Source organism: Andrographis paniculata, unplaced genomic scaffold, assembly GCF_009805555.1.
Source record: "Andrographis paniculata isolate CXL003 unplaced genomic scaffold, ASM980555v1 Contig21END, whole genome shotgun sequence".
NCBI lineage: Eukaryota > Viridiplantae > Streptophyta > Magnoliopsida > Lamiales > Acanthaceae > Andrographis > Andrographis paniculata.
Window position 1 is genome coordinate 3,085,911 of NW_026137502.1, and position 25,086 is coordinate 3,110,996.

At 32.1% G+C, this 25,086-nt stretch overlaps 3 protein-coding genes and 1 long non-coding RNA gene across 5 annotated transcripts; 3 read left to right on the forward strand and 1 right to left on the reverse strand.

The window, feature by feature from the left end:
* Positions 1 to 430: 430 nt before the first annotated feature.
* Positions 431 to 4,880, forward strand: LOC127244729 (uncharacterized). Its single transcript, XM_051265209.1, has 3 exons — positions 431 to 528; positions 962 to 1,019; positions 2,552 to 4,880. The coding sequence occupies exon 3, from the start codon at positions 2,569 to 2,571 to the stop codon at positions 3,643 to 3,645; it is 1,077 nt and encodes a 358-aa protein (XP_051121166.1). The 5' UTR covers positions 431 to 528; positions 962 to 1,019; positions 2,552 to 2,568; the 3' UTR covers positions 3,646 to 4,880.
* A 1,899-nt stretch (positions 4,881 to 6,779) lies between these two features.
* LOC127244730 (uncharacterized) lies at positions 6,780 to 8,747 on the forward strand. Its single transcript, XR_007837325.1, has 3 exons — positions 6,780 to 6,828; positions 7,262 to 7,319; positions 8,381 to 8,747. It is a non-coding gene; the product is annotated as an uncharacterized LOC127244730 (long non-coding RNA).
* Positions 8,748 to 10,188: 1,441 nt separating this feature from the next.
* LOC127244968 (uncharacterized) lies at positions 10,189 to 14,915 on the reverse strand. 2 transcript variants are annotated; one of them, XM_051265594.1, is made up of 3 exons: positions 13,930 to 14,915; positions 11,592 to 12,140; positions 10,189 to 10,469 (listed from the first exon to the last, which is right to left on the reverse strand). In XM_051265594.1, exons 1-3 carry the CDS (start codon positions 14,752 to 14,754, stop codon positions 10,353 to 10,355), a joined length of 1,491 nt encoding a protein of 496 aa, XP_051121551.1. In that variant the 5' UTR covers positions 14,755 to 14,915; the 3' UTR covers positions 10,189 to 10,352. The 2 variants fall into 2 exon arrangements, with proteins under 2 accessions (XP_051121551.1, XP_051121550.1); XM_051265593.1 differs by having other exon boundaries at positions 10,190 to 10,469; positions 11,586 to 12,140.
* Positions 14,916 to 18,697: 3,782 nt separating this feature from the next.
* On the forward strand, positions 18,698 to 20,532 carry LOC127245115 (protein phosphatase 2C 37-like). Its single transcript, XM_051265822.1, has 4 exons — positions 18,698 to 19,191; positions 19,290 to 19,607; positions 19,694 to 19,799; positions 19,887 to 20,532. Exons 1-4 carry the CDS (start codon positions 18,799 to 18,801, stop codon positions 20,177 to 20,179), a joined length of 1,110 nt encoding a protein of 369 aa, XP_051121779.1. The 5' UTR covers positions 18,698 to 18,798; the 3' UTR covers positions 20,180 to 20,532.
* The last annotated feature ends 4,554 nt before the right edge of the window (positions 20,533 to 25,086 follow it).

The window sequence follows — 25,086 nt, forward strand, 5'->3', positions numbered from 1 at the left end:
AAAATAATTAATTTCTAAGCCTTCAGCATAAGTGTTGCACTTGATCCAACTTTTAATTTCTTTATTTTTGTAATACTCCGATTTTGGAGTTTATAAAATAATATTATTATAGCAAATAAATATTTTATAATATTTTGGAATCAAGAAATTAAATATTTTGGGATAAATCTTATTCATATTTTATATGTTGATTATGATTGAAAAGACTGTTAAATGGATAAATATCGATAAGGATAAATATAAAAATATAATATATAATTTAATAATATAATATAATAAATAAATAAAGAGGATAAAGATGTTAATAATAATAATAATAATAACATTAATAATAGTATAATATAATATAATATAATATATAATAATAATAATATAATATAATATAAATATATTTATTAAGTAAAGAAAAACAAGCAAACTTACCTGCGAAGCGAAGGAAGGCAGAGGAAGAAACGTGAAGGAGAAGAAAGGAGAAAAAGAAAAAAAGAAAGAAAAAGATTTAGCCGTCCGATTCCAATTCCGACTTGGGTATGGTATTCCTTGCTATTCGTAGAGTCCGATTATAAATTTTAATACGAATTTTGATATTGGAGTATTAAATTAGAAATTCTTCAAAAATTCAAAATTGGCTATTTAGCTATTTAATCGATGAATTTCTTTAGCTAATAGCCTATTCGTAGCGCCGACGTTATATTTTGAGAATTTCGTACCAATCCAAGTCGAATAAAAAAGGCAGTATATCGCACATGCCTGCTTGTTCATACCTTTGCGTATTTTTATTTAATAATCGGGCAATATAAATATTATGAGGTAGAAGGATTTTATAGCTAGAATATCATATTCTACTAAATATAAAAGTTTGGAGCCCGACGAGTTAATTATAGAAATTAGCTTTTGAATAAGCAGGTAGCTCCTGAGAATAAGCATAAAGCTCATCTGATTTGAGTAAATAATGGGACAGGTGTACGTTGGAGGAGATTTGGGTGAAGTTATAAAAATCCAGAAAGTATCGGTAGGAGGTAAGCAGTAGGGAATTAAATCTAATTTTAAGAAATTAGGTATTTATGTTGCATGTGATTCTGATTCTGATATTGATATGATATTATGTGGAATCATTTGGTCAGTGCATCTATATATGTATATATGTGTGTGTATATGCATGTGTGAAACTTCGCTTTACGATATTTGATATACGTATTTGATCGTGTTGGTGAATTTATGAAATGGAGGATAGGTGGGCCGTCTCACCAGCCCTTTTCATTAAATTCACTTATTGACATGCTGCACACATCGCACGATTTATCGGATATGTTTTATGGATCTATCGTTTAGTCGCCGTGTGCGGTAGTGCTAGGCGAGGGCATCATCTGGGGTTAGGATATTCGACCCCGATGTACCGTAACACTTTGGCGATAGTGGACGATAGTAGTCGGACAACTGGGTGACTTAGTCGCACGGTCATTCAGGGATTAGACCCATTGCAGTTGAGACGTATTTGGTCTAATCATTCGTGTTCGGTGTTGTTCCACTCATTGGAGTAGCTACTAGTGAGGTCTACCGGTAGTTTAGGATCATATGCCAAACTCCAAACACGATCCCGTTAGGGCGTGCGAGGAGGAGTAGAGTTTCCGGGTTTCCTTCGGGTGATTCCAGGTTGCACGGATTCTACTACGTTACACGGGGTAGGGCTAGACAGGAGGGTCCTATCTTCGCTATCACAGACTATGGGGTGTCTTGTGGTTAATGGCGACAACGCTCGGCTATCCATGTATTGATTGCGGGAGTCGTATGGTGGGTATATGGAAGTGACCGGTGACCGTTATATTATTATGGGTTTACCAGGTCCTTCCTTGAGCCGAGGATTTTCCGGCTATTTATTGATGATAGTCTAGTGAGCCGTTATTATGGAGCCGAGGTTATTCCGGCTGCTCACTTTGACATATGTATATGGGTATATGTGCATGAGTTGTCGATTTTGACATTATTGTTACATTATTTCAGTATGGGCATGGCATATTTTATGTTAGTTCTTAAAATGGATTTAATTCTAGACTGCTTTTAAGAAAAATATTTGATTCAGGTACGCATGGCACCTCCGGGACAGGGGACGTCTCGGGAGATAGAAAGACGGGCTGAATGAGTGAACTGTATCTGATGTATTATATGTAAATTCTAACTAGAAAAACCTCCCGTTTTGGGAGTATGTTTTTGTAAATATTTATAAACTTGTTTTTTTTGGAAATAATAAAATGCTTATATAATTAATTTTAGCCTTAACACTGTGTTGTGAGGCCCGAAGTAGGAGGTGACGACCTCATGATGCAGTGTGGCGGTAGCATTTCCAGTATGAGCCAACTGGGGGTGTTACAAGTTGGTATCAGAGCCTAGGTTTGATAGATTTTGGCTCTTTGAATTAAAAAGGTTTTGAAAATAATAATGATATTGAATTGGTTTGGTGAGGTTTGGGTTTTGCGGGTGCATTCATGTTAATGTGATCTATCTTTTATTGTTATGCTTGGTTTAGCTGTGTGCTGAATTGATATTGAATCAGGAAAAATTGGGGGCAGTATGTCGAATTCTCGAGGTGGTGGTGTACGTAGGGCTATTCAAGGCCCAGAGTTTGACCCTTCGTCTGATGAGTCACAGTATCCTGTGCCAGCGCATGTACCAACAGAGGCACCTAGTCAGGATTTCTTTCGGCAGTTTATGGCCGCGATGATGCCTCAACAGAGTAGTTTCATTGATGCTGTGATGCGGCATAACCCACCAACATATTCTGGTTCAGTGGAGCCAGGAGTCCTTGAGTTTTGGGTTGAAAAGATGGAAAAGATATTTCGTGTTGTTCAGGTTCCGCCAGATCAACGAGTTAATATTGGAGCCTATTTCTTGGAAGGCCGAGCAAATCGGTGGTGGTTAGGTGAAGAAGCTGCAGGTGTAGACCAAGTGGATATGACTTGGGATGAATTTAAAGCAAAGTTAAAGGCTAGGTTTATACCGTCGCATATTCGAAAAGCGAAGAAGCAAGAATTGCTGGACTTAAAGCAGGGCTCGATGTCAGTTGAGGATTATTTTGTGAAGTTTAATGAGTTGGAGATGTATGTTCCTGACTACTTTTCCTGTGAGCGAGACAGAATTGACCATTTTGTAGACGGGTTGCAACACAGAATTCAAGAAGCTTTAGCGGTGTTGGATATCAGTTCATTGTATGAGGCTTACGAGCGTGCTGCCCGATTTTATCAGAAGCAGGAAGTCAGACAAAAGGAGAGTGAGAAGGAAATAGGTTATCAACATCAGGTTCGAGATAAGGGAAAAGCTAAAGTGGAGGATGAACCCAAGGGTAAAAAGAAATGGTGGCAAATGTTTAGGTCTGGGCCATCGTATAAGGGGATTTCGATTAATGAACCGAGTCAAGAGAGGTTTCAACAATCGGGGGTTGTTTGTCGACATTGTGGAACAAGTCATTCAGGTACCCGTTGTGATAAAGTTCCATTGACATGTTTTAAGTGTGGCGGAGTGATAAGAATCCCACATCAGATAGTACCCTTGAGCTCCCCATGGTTAAGTTGTCATTTCATGAATCGTTGGACAATGAATATATTTATCCAAGTATGTCACTTTGGATGTAAGCTCCAGTTTTATTTGTGAAAAAGAAAGATGGAAGTTTGAGGTTGTGTATTGACTACCGTGGACTGAACAAAGTCACGGTGAAGAACAAATATCCTCTTCCGAGGATTGATGATCTATTTGATCAACTGAGAGGTGCAACTATATTCTCAAAGATTGACTTGAGATCTGGATATCATCAGCTAAGGATTGCAGAGCATGACATTCCGAAGACAGCTTTTCGGACTAGATACGGGCATTATGAATTCACGGTTATGTCCTTTGGGTTGACTAACGCCCCGGCTGCGTTTATGGAGTTGATGAATAGAATTTTTCAACCATACCTCGATCAGTTTGTGGTGGTATTTATTGACGATATCTTGGTCTATTCCCCAGATAAAAAGACGCATGCAAAACATTTGCATGTAATATTAAACATATTGCGTGCAAGAAGGTTATATGCCAAGTTATCCAAATGCGAGTTTTGGTTGAAGGAGGTTGCTTTCTTGGGGCATGTTGTTTCTGGAAAGGGTATCTCAGTAGATCCTTCTAAAGTGGCGGCAATCTTGGATTGGCCAAGACCTACCAATCAATCAGAAGTAAGAAGCTTTTTGGGTTTGGCAGGATATTATCGGCGATTCGTTCTTGATTTTTTGAAGGTTGCAAAACCATTAACTAATTTGCTGAAAAAGGATGCAAAGATTAACTGGGATCACGAGTGTGAGTCATCCTTTTTAGAATTGAAATATCGATTAACTTCAGCGCCAATTTTGGCTTTACCAGTGGAAGGTGAGGATTTTGAAGTGTATAGTGATGCTTCGAAGCAGGGATTGGGATGTGTCTTAATGCAGAATCAAAGAGTTATTGCTTATGCATCACGACAACTAAAACCTCACGAAGAGAATTATCCGACACACGACTTGGAAATGGCAGCAGTTGTGTTTGCTTTGAAGATTTGGAGACACTATCTTTATGGAGCCCATTGCAGAATATTTACTGACCATCAAAGTTTGAAATATATCTTCACCCAAAAAGAATTGAATTTAAGACAAAGAAGATGGTTAGAATTGGTGAAGGATTATGATCTTGAAATTGTGTATCATGAAGGCAAAGCAAATGTTGTAGCCGATGCCTTAAGTCGAAAACCAAGGCATAACTTGGGCTTCATGTCGGTTGCTGATGAACTGTGCCAAGATTTAGCGCGGATGGAAATTGAGGTACTTGGACGGGGTATGACTCGGGGATATTTGCAAATGATACAAGTTGAGCCTGAAATTTATGATCGCATTAGAGCGGCTCAAATGGAAGATAATAAAATGGTTGAGCTTGCAGTGAAAGTTCAGTACGGTCAGACTCAAAATTTTAATATTGCTCCAGATGGGAGTCCTCGATTTCACGGGAGGTGGTGTATCCCAAAGGATCGAAATGATTTGAAAGAGCAGATTATGAGTGAGGCTCATAATACACCATACTCAGTGCATCCGGGGGGAAATAAAATGTATCATGACCTACGTCAACATTTTTGGTGGAAGGGCATGAAGAAGGATGTAGCCAAATTGTTGCACGATGTTTAAATTGTCAAAAGGTAAAAGCAGAACATCATAGACCAAGGGGGTTGCTACAACCTTTAGAAGTTCCACTCTGGAAATGGGATTCTATCGCAATGGATTTTGTAACAGGATTTCCAAGGTCAAAGTCGGGAACAGATGCAATTTGGGTGATTATAGACAGATTGACCAAGTCAGCAGTGTTCATTCCAGTACGTATGACTTGGAGTATGCAGAAATTAGCCAAATTATATGTTCATTATGTGGTTAAACGACACGGTATTCCTGAGGTGATCATATCAGATCGTGATCCACGTTTTCAATCTCGATTTTGGCAAAAATTGCAGGAAGCCTTTGGTACTCAGTTGCATATGAGTACTGCATTCCATCCTATGACTGATGGTCAGTCAGAAAGAACTATCCGTATTCTGGAAGATATGCTAAGAGCTTGTGCTATGGAATTTCAAGGGAGTTGGGAAGACCACTTGGATTTAGTGGAATTTTCATATAATAATAGCCATCAAGCAAGTATCGGAATGGCTCCTTTTGAAGCTCTTTATGGTCGAAAATGCAGAACTCCTTTGAGTTGGGACGATATGAGTGATCGACTGATACTGGGTCCGGAAATGATTGAGGAATCGAAAAATAAGATTCGAATTATCAGAGAAAAGATGAAGGCAGCTCAAGATCGTCAAAAGAGTTATGCCGATAGAGCCCGACGTGAGGGTCAATTTCAAAGTGGAGATTTTGTCTTATTGAAAGTATCCCCAATGAAAGGTATTAGAAGGTTTGGGATTAAAGGAAAATTGAGTCCGCGTTATGTTGGACCTTATGAAATTGTCGATCGAGTTGGTGATTGGGCTTATCGGTTGGCACTTCCGAATTCTATGGAGCGTATCCATAATGTGTTTCATATATCTCAGCTTCGTAGGTATGTCGCAGATCCTTCTCATATTTTATCTCCAGATGAGATAGAGCTGAATGAAGATCTTTCGTATGAAGAAAAGCCTCTGTGGATCATGGACACAAAGGTCCGAACCATGAGGAATCGAGATATCCGTATGGTGAAAGTAATGTGGTCCCGGCATGGAGCAGAAGAGGTCACGTGGGAAGTAGAACAAGAGATGTTCAAAGCATACCCACATTTGTTTAATTGAGTAGTGTTATTATGCGTTTGAGTTTAGATTTCGAGGACGAAATCTTTTAAGGGGGAGTGAATTGTAATACTCCGATTTTGGAGTTTATAAAATAATATTATTATAGCAAATAAATATTTTATAATATTTTGGAATCAAGAAATTAAATATTTTGGGATAAATCTTATTCATATTTTATATGTTGATTATGATTGAAAAGACTGTTAAATGGATAAATATCGATAAGGATAAATATAAAAATATAATATATAATTTAATAATATAATATAATAAATAAATAAAGAGGATAAAGATGTTAATAATAATAATAATAATAACATTAATAATAGTATAATATAATATAATATAATATATAATAATAATAATATAATATAATATAAATATATTTATTAAGTAAAGAAAAACAAGCAAACTTACCTGCGAAGCGAAGGAAGGCAGAGGAAGAAACGTGAAGGAGAAGAAAGGAGAAAAAAAAAAAAGAAAGAAAAAGATTTAGCCATCCGATTCCAATTCCGACTTGGGTATGGTATTCCTTGCTATTCGTAGAGTCCGATTATAAATTTTAATACGAATTTTGATATTGGAGTATTAAATTAGAAATTCTTCAAAAATTCAAAATTGGCTATTTAGCTATTTAATCGATGAATTTCTTTAGCTAATAGCCTATTCGTAGCGCCGACGTTATATTTTGAGAATTTCGTACCAATCCAAGTCGAATAAAAAAGGCAGTATATCGCACCTGCCTGCTTGTTCATACCTTTGCGTATTTTTATTTAATAATCGGGCAATATAAATATTATGAGGTAGAAGGATTTTATAGCTAGAATATCATATTCTACTAAATATAAAAGTTTGGAGCCCGACGAGTTAATTATAGAAATTAGCTTTTGAATAAGCAGGTAGCTCCTGAGAATAAGCATAAAGCTCATCTGATTTGAGTAAATAATGGGACAGGTGTACGTTGGAGGAGATTTGGGTGAAGTTATAAAAATCCAGAAAGTATCGGTAGGAGGTAAGCAGTAGGGAATTAAATCTAATTTTAAGAAATTAGGTATTTATGTTGCATGTGATTCTGATTCTGATATTGATATGATATTATGTGGAATCATTTGGTCAGTGCATCTATATATGTATATATGTGTGTATATATGCATGTGTGAAACTTCGCTTTACGATATTTGATATACGTATTTGATCGTGTTGGTGAATTTATGAAATGGAGGATAGGTGGGCCGTCTCACCAGCCCTTTTCATTAAATTCACTTATTGACATGCTGCACACATCGCACGATTTATCGGATATGTTTTATGGATCTATCGTTTAGTCGCCGTGTGCGGTAGTGCTAGGCGAGGGCATCATCTGGGGTTAGGATATTCGACCCCGATGTACCGTAACACTTTGGCGATAGTGGACGATAGTAGTCGGACAACTGGGTGACTTAGTCGCACGGTCATTCAGGGATTAGACCCATTGCAGTTGAGACGTATTTGGTCTAATCATTCGTGTTCGGTGTTGTTCCACTCATTGGAGTAGCTACTAGTGAGGTCTACCGGTAGTTTAGGATCATATGCCAAACTCCAAACACGATCCCGTTAGGGCGTGCGAGGAGGAGTAGAGTTTCCGGGTTTCCTTCGGGTGATTCCAGGTTGCACGGATTCTACTACGTTACACGGGGTAGGGCTAGACAGGAGGGTCCTATCTTCGCTATCACAGACTATGGGGTGTCTTGTGGTTAATGGCGACAACGCTCGGCTATCCATGTATTGATTGCGGGAGTTGTATGGTGGGTATATGGAAGTGACCGGTGACCGTTATATTATTATGGGTTTACCAGGTCCTTCCTTGAGCCGAGGATTTTCCGGCTATTTATTGATGATAGTCTAGTGAGCCGTTATTATGGAGCCGAGGTTATTCCGGCTGCTCACTTTGACATATGTATATGGGTATATGTGCATGAGTTGTCGATTTTGACATTATTGTTACATTATTTCAGTATGGGCATGGCATATTTTATGTTAGTTCTTAAAATGGATTTAATTCTAGACTGCTTTTAAGAAAAATATTTGATTCAGGTACGCATGGCACCTCCGGGACAGGGGACGTCTCGGGAGATAGAAAGACGGGCTGAATGAGTGAACTGTATCTGATGTATTATATGTAAATTCTAACTAGAAAAACCTCCCGTTTTGGGAGTATGTTTTTGTAAATATTTATAAACTTGTTTTTTTTGGAAATAATAAAATGCTTATATAATTAATTTTAGCCTTAACACTGTGTTGTGAGGCCCGAAGTAGGAGGTGACGACCTCATGATGCAGTGTGGCGGTAGCATTTCCAGTATGAGCCAACTGAGGGTGTTACAATTTTATTCGCCGAATCGAGTAAACCTCAGATCGAATTTAATAAAACTTTATGATCCTACGTCATTTCTTACCAAACATGTTAATTTGGTTTGTTTGACTTGAGATTGTTTTGGTTGGTGTTTAGGGCTATTTGGATTTTTTTTTTTTTTTTTTTTCTCTTTTGTGAGTTTATATTTGGTTTGGGTTTTAAATTTGACCTAACTCAAGTATTTTGGATTGGGCTTTGCCTTTTGATCTATATTGGAATGAAGATTCACACCTTATGGGTAGGTATTGCTTGTAATTATAGTGCCTTATAAACTCTTGTAATTTTCTATGCTATCAGTTTATTTAAAAACAAATTTTATTATAATATATATATATATTGCATATAGCTCCCATAAGATGGTCTCGTGGTGTAGAGATGAATAGGTTATGGGTTCAAATTCCGACGTCTCCAAATCTCTGTCACATGTTTGTGTAGTGTAACTTGTCTTATCGGACCTAATTTGTAGTGAATCAGAGATTTACCAAAAACGCACTCGTCGAGTAATAACTGCGGATTCCACATTTAAAATATATATATATATATAAGTATTATATTATGTGAACCTTATGGCCTTCAATATATTTATTTATTTGCTGTTAAGGTAAAAATAAATAAAGGCTAAATTGCACAAAACCAAACTCTCGTCTAATCTCTCGGTTGTTCTTATTTAATGGTATTTGACCTAAATGCGCCCAAATTGCAAATAAATTTTAAAATATCAATTTATAAACTCCTAAAAAAATTACAAATATATTTGTTTTTTATGTTTAGTTTGAAAAAATAGTAAATATACTCAAAAATAGTTATTTTATCGGATTTTAAGATTTTATTTTTACTGTATTTTTAGGCTAAATATAAGAAAAATAAATATATTTTTAATTTTAGGGGTTTAAAAATTGAGATTCTAAAAATTATTCGCAGTTTGGACGCATTTATGTCAAATATCTATAAATAAGAACCGGGAAGAGGATTAGAGGCATAGTTTATGAAACCACGAGAAAGTTTGAGGCAGTTTTAAAAATACGAAAGATTTGGCGCAATTTCATAAAACTCCGGTGGTGTATGGGACTGCGCCACACAGGAGAATTAGGTGAAGGTAGTTCACATCCCATTGGGTTTCATTATCAATCTTTGGTTCTTTCTTGTCTTGCCTATTACAATTTGGATTCATTATCAATAAATTGGTTCTTTCTTGTCTAAACTTATTACAATTTGGATTCGACTGCGACTGGAAAACTAGTACAAACTGAGTAAATATAAATTGATCCAACTACATAGAAAAATTAAAATATTGCTGAATTATTCTCTACATAATCAACAAGATATAACACCGCCATAATATAAACATTTTAATTTGTCGTCAAGCAACATAAATTCTCTTCGACTTATTCCTCAATGTCAATGCCCACTCTGCACCAACATCTTCCCAGTTTTTTTTTTTTTTTTTTTTTTTAACAAAGTCAAGATCTTTTAATATAATAATAATAATATGATATTGGGTTGTCACAAAATAAATAAAAATGCCAAAAAAATCCGATCAGTGCTATCACAATATTTGAATAATTAATTATTTACAAACAGTTAATCAATCAATATATATATATATATATTGGTGCAGTGTAAGAAAAAAGACAAAAGCCTTACAGAAGGATGATCAAATGGATATCCTTTCTGCAGGTTTACACTTTCTCACTCGAATCCTCAACGTTCCAGCAGTCTGTGTGGTATTATTTCCTGTTGGAATGATCTCACAGCAATGCCTTCTTGGCCTCTGCACATTAATTCATCCATAAATTACAAGTCGATTAAGTCATGTAATTACATTGACTTATTGGGAGGGGTGGGTCGGTCACACAAACAGCTTTCAATCATCATTAATGGAGGACACACAAAAATTAGGGTTTAATCACTGCAACCATCTCAACATATATATATATATATATATACACGCGCAAAAATTCAGCTGTTGAACCGCACATGGTGTGTTGTGTTAATATAATACAAATATATCACATGAACAAAGAACACATGCTATAACCTCAACAGCACATCGTGTGTTGTCTAACAGCACACACAATATCATTACAAACAACACATTGTATATGTTAATATAATACAAACACAACACATAAACTAACAGCATATAAACTAACAGCATATGTTATAATCTCATACAATACACACAACAGTTTATTTTAGCAACATGACATATTTTTATACAGCACACTTGTTATTATAAAAAAAAACAACACATACATTTATTATACACAATATGTGTTGTATATAATAATATTGTGTTGTTTGTACATATAATGTGTGCTGAGTTGAAAAATCATCATGGTGCTGATAATTTTTTCATATCAGCACCCTAACCATCTCCATATATATGACAGTAGTTTCGATTATATGTACTACAACACAGTACAATATGATGTGTCATATGAAAGTATGTACTATGAAATTTTATATTAGTCTTGTGCTGTATAAAAATGTTTATTGTGACGAAATCAATAATATATTATACTGTATAAGAACATATATATCATGATAAAATCAATAATATATTGTATTATATAAAATTATGTCATGTGTACTACATAAAATTATAGCATTGCTATCGAACATATGTTGTTTGTTTTTATTGCATATGCTAGATAGTATTGATTTGACGTAATCAACATAAAAATCAATCGAAGCGAAACATGTATAATGCTTGAAATGAAACACTTATATTTTCAATTTTATCCCCTTAAATAAGTTCCTCTTTTCTGTGCAATTTTTTAATGATTATTAAACCAACTAAAAACATCAAAGATATATAGTCAACAAATGCAAAATAAACAAACAAATAAATAAAAACCAAAACAAAACCTAAATAAAAACAAACCTGAACCTGTTTCCAATCTCCAGGATCCATTTTTGGCGCGAAGACGAGGATGTCCTCAATAGCCATAGCAAGTGCATAACTTTGATCACAGTTCTGTGGAGGGTTAGGGTTTTCTGCAAGTTTAAGATACCTCGTCAATGTCTCGCCGGAATCGGAATCCTTAACAGAGTCCATATAAAAGACAAACGGTCGCCGGCAAGGGTCGGGATCGAGACGGCGAGTGTTGAAGGTGAAAGGACCGTTGCTTCGGGTCCGCCATGTCTGAAAAGTGAGGACCGGCGTGGTCAGGTCGGCCGGAGTTAAGAAGAGAGGGTAAATTTGGACGGCGTAGCCCCAGGCGACGGAGACCGACCACCGGCGGTCGGCGTGGTAGCAGAAGCACTGCTGGAGGGTTCTAGAAGGATCGAACTCGTACGCCTGGAACAGACGTGTCAGTGATTCTAGCTGCGTCTTGCCTGGGAAGAGCGGATTAACGTTGTCCAGGTGGTGGAGCGACGCCAGCGGAGCCACCGGATGCGCCGACAGGAGACCGAACGGATCGCCGCGAATGTCGGTCTGGACAATTCAAACACAAGTTTTTTATTATCTTCAAAATAAGTCTCAGCAACTTTAATAAAAACATTGGATGCGTTGGTTTGGGATTTAGAATTTTGAGATTTGAAATGATTGACAGTATATTTTCGTTGTAAAAATAATTTCTAGTATAATATTTTATCCGTCTCTTATTTATTTAGGTTTAGTTTGGATTTCGATTTTATGTTTGAATAAATTATTATAAAATCAATTTTTTAAATTATTTGGACGTTATGCTTTTAAACTGTTAAAATTATTTAAAAAGACATGCGGTTAATATAATACTAGTATTTTTCTACAACATTTTTATAATTTAATTTAAATTTTATAAATTATATTTAAAGATTTTAAATTAAAGTATAAAAAATGTATTTTAAATTTTGATTATTTAGATTTTAAAATTTTAATTTAAGAATAATATATCAATTAAACATAAAATTACAGTATAATATTATATAATTTGTATTTTATAATTTATTTTAAATTTTATTAATTATATTTAGTAATTTAAGTATAATTAAAAAATTTATATACTCATATTTACATTCAGTATTTAAATTTTAAATTTTAATCCAAATATAATACATAAATTAATTATATTTTTTAAATTGTATTAAAATATAATATATATAAGTTATTTAATTTAATATTATATTATTATTATTATTATTATCATTATCATTATTATCATCGAGGATAAAACAGTAATTTTAACAGAAAAATACTTCTACTTTCTCAATGTGTTTCTAAATGCTTTTGGACAGAAGCCAATATAAACAGGTGCAAACTGCTTTTTTTATAATTAGAAGCCAAAAACTCCCGTCAAAAGCCAATCCAAACGGGGTTTGTTTACTTTTTGTACAGAGTAAAAAAAATTAAAATAATTTTACTAGTATTGTATAGTATAAAAGTAATAATATTTATAAAATATACTGGTATTAGTAGAAAATACCGTTACTTTAAAGAAAATATATATATATATATATCCTTACATGAGTACCACTTGTTTTATATCATTATTATTGTTATTTTTATTTTTGAAAAATATAGGTAAACGCATCCTAAGTCGTCTTAGTTCTCTAATAAATAATAATATCCACATGAATCGCATTTCAACATAAGAATGAGGTCATTGGTTAATTCCTAGTCAGTTCTGGAAAAGACCTACAAGATTGTCCTTTTCGTACACGTCCAGTAATTAATTATTATATATAGCATTAAATTAATTAAAATAGACAAATATGCCGTTACGGAGCATTGAATTTTAAGATTAGTATAATTTTAAATGAAATTAAGTTGCGTGTGGACTTGTGTGTGTGGAATATATATGTGCAAAAATATATACTGTATTTATTTATTTCCAGGTTTTTTTTTTTAATATGACATATAATAATTTAAATCAAATAATACAATAACACATGAACAATTTTTTTTTTAATTATTTATTTACCTATTCAATATTGATTAACTCTAAAAAGAATACTTATAAACCCCATCCCCTATTTATACATGGTCTTAGAACATATAGCCGCCACGTGGCAGAAACCCAAATGAGTAGTGTGCGTGAGCTGTGCTCATTTAGATTTCCACAACATGACACGTGTCAGTCCATCATAAAAAGCCGGTAGCCGGCCGTAGTAGGAATCAGCCAACTTGACTACCGGCGTGAAACTCCTACACAACATACGATGAATCTACACCGTTCATTTTCGCTAGCGAGATGAACGGCGTGGATCATTCAAATTTAACAAAATGCATGAACCGAAGTTACCTGGTGAAAACCGGGTTCTCTACTCAATCCCACACCGAACTCCGCCACACACGCCCACACGCGCTGATCTGAGCCGTAGAAATAATGGTACCTGTCAAGACAGCCGTCGATCTCGCTCACCAAACCGGCCGCGAGTGGATAACTAACTGCGAAACCGCCGCCGCCAAACGCCATGCCGTACGCATGCATCACGTCTTGTTCCACGCTCTCCGAGCTTCCGCCGACGTACACCATTTTCCGGTGATCGTACCTCGCCAGCGCCGCCGCCACGTTCTCCGGGAAGAAGATGGTGTCGTCATCCCCCATCACCAGCCACCGCACCTCCGGCAACTCAGTACGGAACAAATCCGCCACAATCCGGGCGATCCGAACGGCCGAATCCGACCCGGCCGTGTGCCTAAACCGCCTCCAGTCGGACGAGACCCGGTGCTGGATTTTGAACCGGCCGGTCTCCCGGCCCGGTTCTTCGTCAAGGAAAACGAAGCCCCGGGTGGCGCCGGGTTTCCACCAGAGATCCGAATAGCGCCCCCGGCTCTGCCACGTCCGAGCCGAGCCGCCGATCCCGAAGGCTATGTGGGAAATATTCGTGGCCGGTTCGTCGGCGGCGGAGGAGCCGAGTCTCTGTTGGCGGTGTATCGGGTCGGGCGACCGGAAGAAAGCGGGTCGGGCGGAGGTGACGTGGACAAGGGTGTAGAGAGCGAAGGAGACAGAGAAGGATAAGATGATCGCAATCGCGGCCTTCAAGGATGTGGTTAGGGCGTCGCCGGATTTCTCCTTGGATGCCTTAAACGGGTCGGGTGGGGATTGCGGCCGGGTCGGGCTCATCTCCTCGATTTCTGAAAATTCTCAGGTTGCTTTTATGGTTGCATTTGAATCTGTGGGAATTTCAGTTTCGTGAATTTATTGGGTGGAAGAGATGAACAATTCTTCGATGATTTATGAGGAAAGGGACGAGAATTTATGAGTGGTTTGGAACTGAAGAATTAACCGACTGCACGACGAGAACACGATATTGTTATTATCATCATTTAATATAAATATATTATTATTATTATTATATTTATTATTATTATTATTAGTTATTATTATTATTATTATTAGTTGGGAATAAATTAATTATCATGTAATATACTTCAAATACTCTTTCAACAGATTAGCATGTAAATAAATATCTATGTAGATATTGGCAAAAATATTGGGTAAGAATCATAGATAAAATGGAAATATATAAACCTATTACCCGACGTGGAATGAAAATTCATTATATTTAATTGTTTTTTTCCAAAATAATCTGATGGATCAGTTAGCAATATTAACTTTTACTAATATGGGTTTTGAATTTCGCGAAATTTGAAATTAATTTGAAAAGAAATATTGATTTGATATTTATTTAAATAGCATTTTGATTGATGTTTTATTAAAAATTATACGGGTCCGAGTGAAAAATATCAATTTGACTTTTACATGCAAATTTAGGTATATTAATATTTTGTAAATGTATAAGATAATAAAGAAATATAGAGTTGATTTTACCCCTTATATTAGTGAGATTAAAAAAGAAATAAAATAGGATTAGTTTGATATTTAATTAGAAAATATTTTATTAAAAAAAAATACTCTTTAGTTAAACATAAATGATAAAATAGATACATTTGAAAAAAAATATTTACAAAATAAAATTATTATAGTTAAATATAATAATATATTTTAAAAATAATTGTAAAAAACTAATCATAATAAATTCTATAAAATTTAACAGATATAAACCACAATTTTTGTGCTTTTAAAATTGATTTGAAATATATTGTTTGAATTTTTTATTAGATATTATTTTAATACTCCCTCCGTGATTGTCTTTTGTTATGAATTGACAAATTTGTCCTTAATTGTATGGTAGAGATGAAAAATAATAAATGAATAAAAGGTAAAAATATAAAATTTGTATTTAAAAAATGAAATAGAACAACTATTGGACGTCCAAAATAGAAAAATAGGATATTAGTTTGTAGACGGAGCGAGTATTACATTTTGTAAGATAAAAAATAAATGCACTTTTACTAAAAATCTAATAATTTATTAAAATCACAATCAAACCAACACTTAACCAACAATAAGCCCAATATTTGTGATTTGGGCCCAATCAGGCAATTAACAATGCAATTTAGGCTTGATAGTTACAAAGTCAATTATATATTTTTAAAAAAAAAATGTGAGAACATTGATTTAAATAATTATTTTTGTCCAAACTCATTAAAAAAAAAAAAAAAAAAAAAAATCAATTTCAAATCAAAATCAAATAAATTCTTTATTTCCTTCTTGGTCCAAAAGTAATGTGTTTTCTTATTTTGGCTCATTTAGAAGTATTTTTATTTTTATTTTTAGTTTAAAAAAATAATATCCAATCTTTATTGAATTTTTATATGTATTTCTTCACTGTAAAATATTAAAAATATATATATATATATAAACGATTATCTATTTCTATCAAAATAAATGGAGAAAAAATAAAAAATAAAATGTAGGTACACTCTTGAATCATAAGAAGATAATTTTATTTGTTGTATGGATGGGTATAACTTATATGTGCTCAAATTGTTTTTGGCAATTTATTCACATTGGAGAAACTATAAGACAAATTAATGAATTTTACATATTAATAATTATATATGCATATATACAAATTATTTTACATATTAAACATTGATATTTAAAATAAAATAAATGATATTTTATAAATTATCCTGTACTAATTTATTTATACTGATATGGTCATGTTTAGTAAAGGATAGTCTATTGATGTAGGGATAAACTCGTAACTGAAGATCATAGATTCAAATTCTGATGTTTTTTAATCTTATTTCATATACATAGTTCCTTTGATATGACTTGTCATGTGAGGCTTAGTTTGCAATCGAATTAGGGGCACTGACGATAACGATACTGAGTGAGTGGTCCAAATTTATTTGAATCAGTTGAACTAGGGATGACATACCGTACCGTACCGAAAATATCGGTCGATACTGATATCGTACCAAACTTTTTGGTATGACGAAAATACATACCGGTATTGTACCGTTTATACCGAAAATTTTGATTTCGGTAGAGATTGGTATATACCGATTATACCGAAAATATAATTTTAAATTTCAAATAATTAAAAAATTAATAAATATCACAATTCTCCACCACAAAAATATTACGAAAAAATCAATAAATTTTTAATAGTTTACATATTTTTTGTTATGATTTTAAAAAAAAAATTAATAATTATTATTTATATTAATATTTAAATTATTTAATAAAAATAATATCGATACAGTATCATACCGAAATACCAAATTTTCTGTAAATTCATATCGATACCATACCGAAATTTTTGGTATTTTCGACACGATACAATACGGTACGATGCGTCTGTATTTCGGTATGTTCGATATATTTCTCTATCCCAAAGTTAAATATATCTCACATTGGGAAAAAAAAAATGTGAGATTTTTCTTTGTTTATAAAGGTAAAATGTTACTCCACTTATCAAAGCTTGGGCTAGTTCTTGAGTTCGAATCTCACCGTCCATATTTATACGAATAAATAATTAATTGTTGCGTTTGTCTAATCGGATGTAAGGTGTAAAAATATGAAATGAGAGTAATATGCTACAAAAATAAAAGGCAAAATTCTTCATAATTTTCCTATGAATTTGAAACTTAGCATAAAAAAAAGATTGGTATGCAATTTTTTAAAGTATATAAAGATTTACGATAAATTTCAAGACGACACAAGAGAATAATGAATAATTTTGCCAAAAATAAAAATATCTAAAGAACACTCATGCAATCCAACAAAATCTGGAAATGAATTGAATACAAATAATTTATTTATCAAAGAGATTTAACTAGGGTTTGTTTGGTTGATTTTATATATATATATATATATATTTTTTTTTTTTTTTTGATTTTATTTTATATATTATTATTATTCTAATGTAATTATTTATAAGAAAAAATAATATTTGGTTTATTTCAGAATTAGAGTGCTATTTATATTAGACACTAGATTTTAAAAATAATAATATTTTATTAATGTATTAATTTAAAAAATAGGAATATTTGTATAATAATAATAAAAAAATTATTGTAATATGAAGATTTATGAAAATTAGTCTATTATTTTAAAATAAATAAAAATAATAAATAATATTATTGTATTGAGACTGAAAGTATAATTTTTTTAAAAATTATATACTATTTGAATAATTTTAGTTTTAATTAAAGGCCAAATTTAAACAAACTCTTCCTCAATTTATTTTTTCTCAAATATATAATATCAAGCAAATTTCTTTACGTCTAAAACTTTCCTATTTTCAACCAAAAAAATGAAAAACATTTTAAAAACAAACATGTTATTTGTGTAGGCCACAGAAAATTATAAAATAGATACCATAAAATAGTATCAGTGGGTCCCGCAAAGACAAGTTGACCATATGCGTGTCAGCCGTGGAAGGCCCCCGGTTTGAAACAACTCGTGTCGTCTTTCTATTGGTCCACGTAGCAAAATTGTTGACACGTGTTGACTCCTCGATCGAGATGGCCGTTGATCGGACGGCTCAGATCGGCTTTCCGGCAATCAGCGGTTTCTGCGTCGCACCAACGGTGCGTGTCGGATACATGTCGCTTTCCTGCCCGAGAAGGTGGCGGGCAGCTGCCCGATCAATCAAGTACGGTTATAATAAATGGACCTCTCATTCTCTTTCAGCTCTTCTCTTACGGACTTTCCTTTTTCGTGATTTTCACAACTTCGTCTTCTTTTCTCGCTGTTTGCTCAATTTCTGCGGTTGTGGAGCTATATTTGTTGCTTTGGATTTGACGAGCTATGGCGGGGATGTGCTGTGGAGTTAGTATTGGAGAAACGGAGGCTGCTTCGCCGAGGAGGAGGAGGAGGATGGAGATTCATCAATTCAATTTTGCGCCTACCGATTCGGCCGCCGGAGGAAGGAGGAAAAGGCAGAAGATCGCCGCCGTGGCTCCGGTTGTGGCTCCGAAGTCTGATTTTCATGAGGAAAAGGAAAATAAGGAGGTGAACCTTTTGAACGGCGGAGCGGAGGCGGCGATTGGCAAATCGTTCTCCTCAATGGATCTGAAATTTGGTGTGACCTCTGTTTGCGGAAGGAGGCGAGACATGGAAGACGCTGTGTCGATTCACTCCTCTTTTTGCCCTAGCGATTTGCATTTTTTTGGAGTCTACGACGGCCATGGATGCTCTCACGTGAGCTTCACAAATCACAACCTCTTATGTACTTACTGTGTGTATATATATATATATATATGGATGGAGTTTGATTTGATTCGTCTGAATAATTGCAGGTAGCGACTAGGTGCAAGGAGAGGATGCACGAAATACTGAAGGAGGAGCTCCAAATCGGAGAACAGTCATGGGAGCGGAGAATGAAGGAAACCTTCTTAAAGATGGATAGAGAAGTCACTCAGTGCGGCGCCGGCCACAAATCCACCTCCGCCTCCGGCTGCCGCTGCGAGCTCCGGACTCCTCAATGCGACGCCGTCGGATCGACCGCCGTCGTCGCCGTCGTAACTCCCGGCGAGATCGTCGTCTCCAACTGCGGCGATTCGCGTGCCGTACTCTGTCGAAACGGCGTCGCATTCCCCCTCTCGGTGGATCACAAAGTAAGCGAGAGGATTTATTATTATTTTGTGTTTGTAACTAACTAGCTAAGAAACTAACATTGTGGCGGTTATTTTTTTGTTGCCAGCCGGACCGGCCGGACGAGCTGAACCGGATACGGGAAGCTGGCGGCCGAGTCATATACTGGGACGGTCCAAGGGTTCTCGGAGTTTTAGCCATGTCTAGAGCAATCGGTAATCCCCAAATCAATTCCAAATTCGAATTTTCAATTCCCCCAAAAATTCAGTCATTCGTAAAATAACATTTCCGATGAACTTCAGGCGACAATTATCTGAAGCCGTACGTGATATCGGAGCCGGAGGTGACGGTGACGGCGCGTACGGCGGACGACGAGTGCCTGATCCTGGCGAGCGACGGCCTCTGGGACGTGGTGTCAAACGAGACGGCGTGCGGAGTAGCTCGGATGTGCCTCCAGTCTCGGAAACCTCAACCGGAGGAGAGCTCCGGCAAGGCCTGCTCCGACGCGTCGATTCTGCTGACGAAACTGGCGTTGGCGCGTCGCAGTACGGATAACGTCAGCGTCGTCGTCGTTGATTTGAGGAAAGGCCTGTGAGTATGAATTATGAATACTCTTCTGCTCGTTGAGGGATTTCAATAATGGATTATTAAGTAAATAATTTAGGTAATTGATTGATATTAATCCTAATTTTGGGGGTAAAAGTTATAATTGTAATTGTTGGAGATGAGTGTGTAAATTTTGAAAATTGTGGAAAGGTGCAGTTATATAAATGTTGAAATGTAATTGGAAATTGGAATTAGGCGGAAAGGTGGTGCCTTACAATAATTTAAAGGAGTTGTAGAGTTACAGCTGTGAAGTCCCTATTCGAAGTGTTGACAGGTGTTTGTTTCTGTAGTGAATGAATTCGAAAGTAAAGATCATGTATATATTCTTACTTCTTCACTGCACTTTCACGTCATTTGAGAGTCGAGCTTTAAATATTTAAATATTAATTATTATATTAATACATATTATATATATAAAAAATAAATATATATTTATTAATTTTTTATAATATATATACAGTAATATTTATCGAATATATTATATAAATATAATATTTTATTTGTTCTATTAAAATATTATAATTTTTTATTTTTTTGTCCCAAAATAAGGTTATTATTTTCTAATTTAGTAATTGTACTCCCTACTTAGCATAATAAAAATCCTTTCAACTTACAATATATTACACAAATGTTATTACTTTTATATTATACCATATTTTTTACTATAATTCAATATAATACTAATATTAAAAAATTTATGTGTAAAAAATAAACGTCATTCTTCTAATAGAATGGAGGAAGTATATTTTTAATATTAAGTATAATCATGCAAAAAATGACAATTTTTTTGTCGGGCGGAGGAATATATTGATTTGTTTGTTTGATTTAAATTTAGTATTAAAATAAGATTGGGAATATATGGATTTGTTTGTTTGATTTAAATTTAATATTACAATAAAATTTGATAAAATATCTGTGAGAAAAAAAATTATATTTTTATTAAGGAACATAAAGTCTAAATTGAGAATTTTAGGCTAAAGAGCATTTTTATTAATGATATTATATTTAAAATAATGATATTAAATTAATTCAAAATAATAATTTAAAATATTATATTATTTAATAAATAATATTAATAATTTTAAAATAAATTTAATATATATTATTAAAAGTTTTAAAATATTTATTTATTTAAATATTTTAAAAATTATATGACAATAAAAAATAAAAAATAAGTAAGATAAATATTAGTATTTTGTAAAAATTAAAATTTTTTATAATACAAATAAATAAAAAATATGTTTATTTATTTATAATTTATAAAATAGTCTATAAAAATATTTAATTTTTTAAGAAAGTGATAAAAATAGATGATATATATATATGATGTTTTATACTCCCTCCGTCCATTTACAAGGTTTACGTTTACTTTTGACGCAGTGTTTAAAAAATAATAATATTTTAACAGTGAGTTGTTAAAAGTAGTGTAATGATATTTTTGCCCTTACTTTTTTGTGTAAAAGTAATGATGTGATGTAAAGTAAGGGTATTTGTGAAAAAAAGTAGGATATATAATGAAATGTTAACTTTGTAATTGGACATCCCAAAATAGAAATATGCCAACATTGTAAGTGGACGGAGGGAGTATTATATATTTTTTAGTTTTTATTTGTTAATTATATTTTGATTCAGTAAATTTTACCACCAATTATTGGACAAACCCAAAAAGTAAAAAATAAAACTATCAATTAAAATGGGGGCCAAGGAATATATTTTTTAAAAATATTTTAAATTATGTTATTTTAGTACTTAGTATATTTGATTTTATTTATCTTTACACTCATTTTTCAATTATAAGTGTATATTGTTTTTTAATATTAAAATTATCATTCACTATTACTAATATACAATATGTCTTAAATTACATGTTAAATATAAATATTTGTTACTAAAATGAATGAAAATAATATATTTTATAAAGATATAATTTTTTTAAAAACAATAATTCAAAGTAAGTAGAAAAAAATTATTTAAAAAGTAAAACTATCATTCCCTTCTTATGTTCGATATGTTTCATTTATTTTTTATATGAAATTTAATAAATATTTATATTTTACATTTTGGTCTGATTTACATAAAAACAAAACATAATAACAATAATAATAGAAATATAATTAAATACTTTAAGTATATTTTAAAATTTATAATTTATAATTTTTTAATTTTAATTAAATTATTTAGTAACTTTAATCTTAACTAATTAATTTTACTAATACACTTATTAATTATATTTTACCTAAATTCTCATATACTCATTTTGGTCCGTTCCATAACAAAGTATTCATTTTTTTTTTTAGTAATTGTACTATCTACCTAACATTACAAATACCCTTCTAATTTACAATATATTACACAAATGTTATTACCTTTTTATATCATAAAATACTAATAGAATTAATTTAATATTTTTACATTTATTTATACTTTATCCTAATATAATACTAATATTTTTAAACTTCGTTTAAAAAGTAAATGAATATATAGATATGTGACGGAAGAGAGAATATAATTTAGACAAAAATGTAGGGATTATATATTGTGACAGTAACTTAAAGGTCTTTTTTATGCGAGAGTATTATATTTATTTTAATTTGATATAATATTATTAATGTAATATATATATATATTTAAAAAAATTGAACACATGTTCCCGTGCTTATTTTTATTTCAACAAATAAATATAATTTTTTTAAAAAATATATATATAGCACGTATGCGTGATCTATTGTTATAAAATTTATATATTTTTTTTAAAAAAAATTAAATAAATATTTTTGAATGATTAAAAATGATAGGTGGGAGTAATTCGTGTGAAGTTAGAACATCAATTTGGAGGATTAGCTAGCTTTGGCACGTGTCACGTACAGAACAAAGCAAGTACGAGTAGGCCATGTTTTTTTTAGGACTTCCTCCCTCCGTCTTATTTAATTTGTCTATATTTTTTATTTTCGTTCGTCTCGCGTAATTTGTCCTTTCATTTTTTGAAAAATTAATTATACACTTTAATCATATTTTAAATTTTAAAATTTAATTTTTTTTAATCTTAATTAAACTATTTAGTTATCTTAATTTTAATTATACTTTACCTAAATTCTCGTATCTACGGTAATACACCTATATTACATGGCCAGAGAGAGTATTAATTAAAGTAATCATGGTTTTCCGTGTTTAACCAAACCATAATTATGAGTGAGAAGAAAAATAAATAAAATACTATTAATTTTAAATTTTATTTAAATAATACTCCGTTCGTTTTCATAACTTTTTTTTTCTTTATTGTCATTCATGTAAAATACTGATATTTTTTTTTTATTTTTAGTAAATTTATTTATTTTAAACATATTTAATAAATATTAATTAAATTTTTAAATTTTTTATACATTCAAAATTATTTGAAACCCTTTATTTTATATATCTCCACAATAAATAAATATTTTTATTTATATTTTAAATTTCTCAATTTATTTTATAAATTTAGTTTTAAGTTAATATATAATTTTTTTTTTATTTATATTATACTCTTCCGTCCCAATACAATAGTCTTGTTTATCATTTTTGTTCGTCTCAAAACAATAGTCTTATTTCCATAAATAACAATATTACCATAAAACATTTTTATTTTTTCATTATTATTATATAATTGTCACTACTTTTTACACTAATATACTCATAAGGGCAAAAAAAAAATCTTTTATCCATATTTTTTACCTAACTACCAATATAATATCAATATTTCTTAAATCGCGTGTCCAACCCAATTAAAACTATATTTATGGAACGAAAGAAGTATAAAATTTTATTATATATCTATAAAATGATATCTATATTATATATATTATATTAAAATATAATTATGAAAATATTTAAAATACGAATAATATTACTCATTTAAAAAATAATAAAATAATATCATAATATATTAATAATAATTATTAATTTACATTACTTAAAACACTGTATTCCTTCTTAGTGGAAAGGAGAGAATATTTTAATTTGATCATTTATAACAAAAAATAATTTACCTTTAATTAAAATAATACAAAATAAAATAATTTTAATTTTAATTTTAAATAAAATAAAAAGAAGTCCAAAATAATAAATAATATAATTTTAATTATTTATTTATATATTTATAGTTTGTATAGGTAGCGGTGTGCCAATTGCCATTCGCCAACGCCATCCCCTTTATAATTACTACTGATTTACGAATTAGGCGAACTGCGACTTCGTGAAACCCTAACAATTTGACGTCTGTCGCACCAATTAATACTCCTTCCGTTCGACATAATTTTTCCATATTTTTTATTTTCGTCCGTCCCATATAATTTGTTCTTTTTATTTTTTAAAATATAATTATGCACTTTAATCGCATTTTATATTTTAAATTTTATAATTTTTTTTAATTTTAATTAAACTATTTATTTATCTTCATCTTAATCTATAATTATTTTTATTAATACACTTCTTAATTACTTACTAATTATAATTTATCTAAATTCTCGTGTCTACGGTAATACACCCATATTACATGAAACAGATGGAGTATTATGGAGTAGCAATCATTTTAATATGTATATATATTTCGGCTTTTTTTTATATAGTTTTATTTTACTAATTTTAATTTTAATTTTAATAAAATTATACTATTTTCGTCGCAAATATTGTAAAACATTGTGTTTGGTACGAGAATTTAGGTGAGAGTATTAAGTACGATAATTTGAGATAATTTAAATATTAAGTGATGTGATAAGATAAAGTGAAGTGTATATTAATATATGTATATATATTATTAATTATTTCTAAATTTGAAAAATATTGCAGTTAGTTTGGAAAAAAAAAATGTTGCTTTGAGACTAATGGAGTATTATTTTTCTTATATAATTTCATATTAAAAAG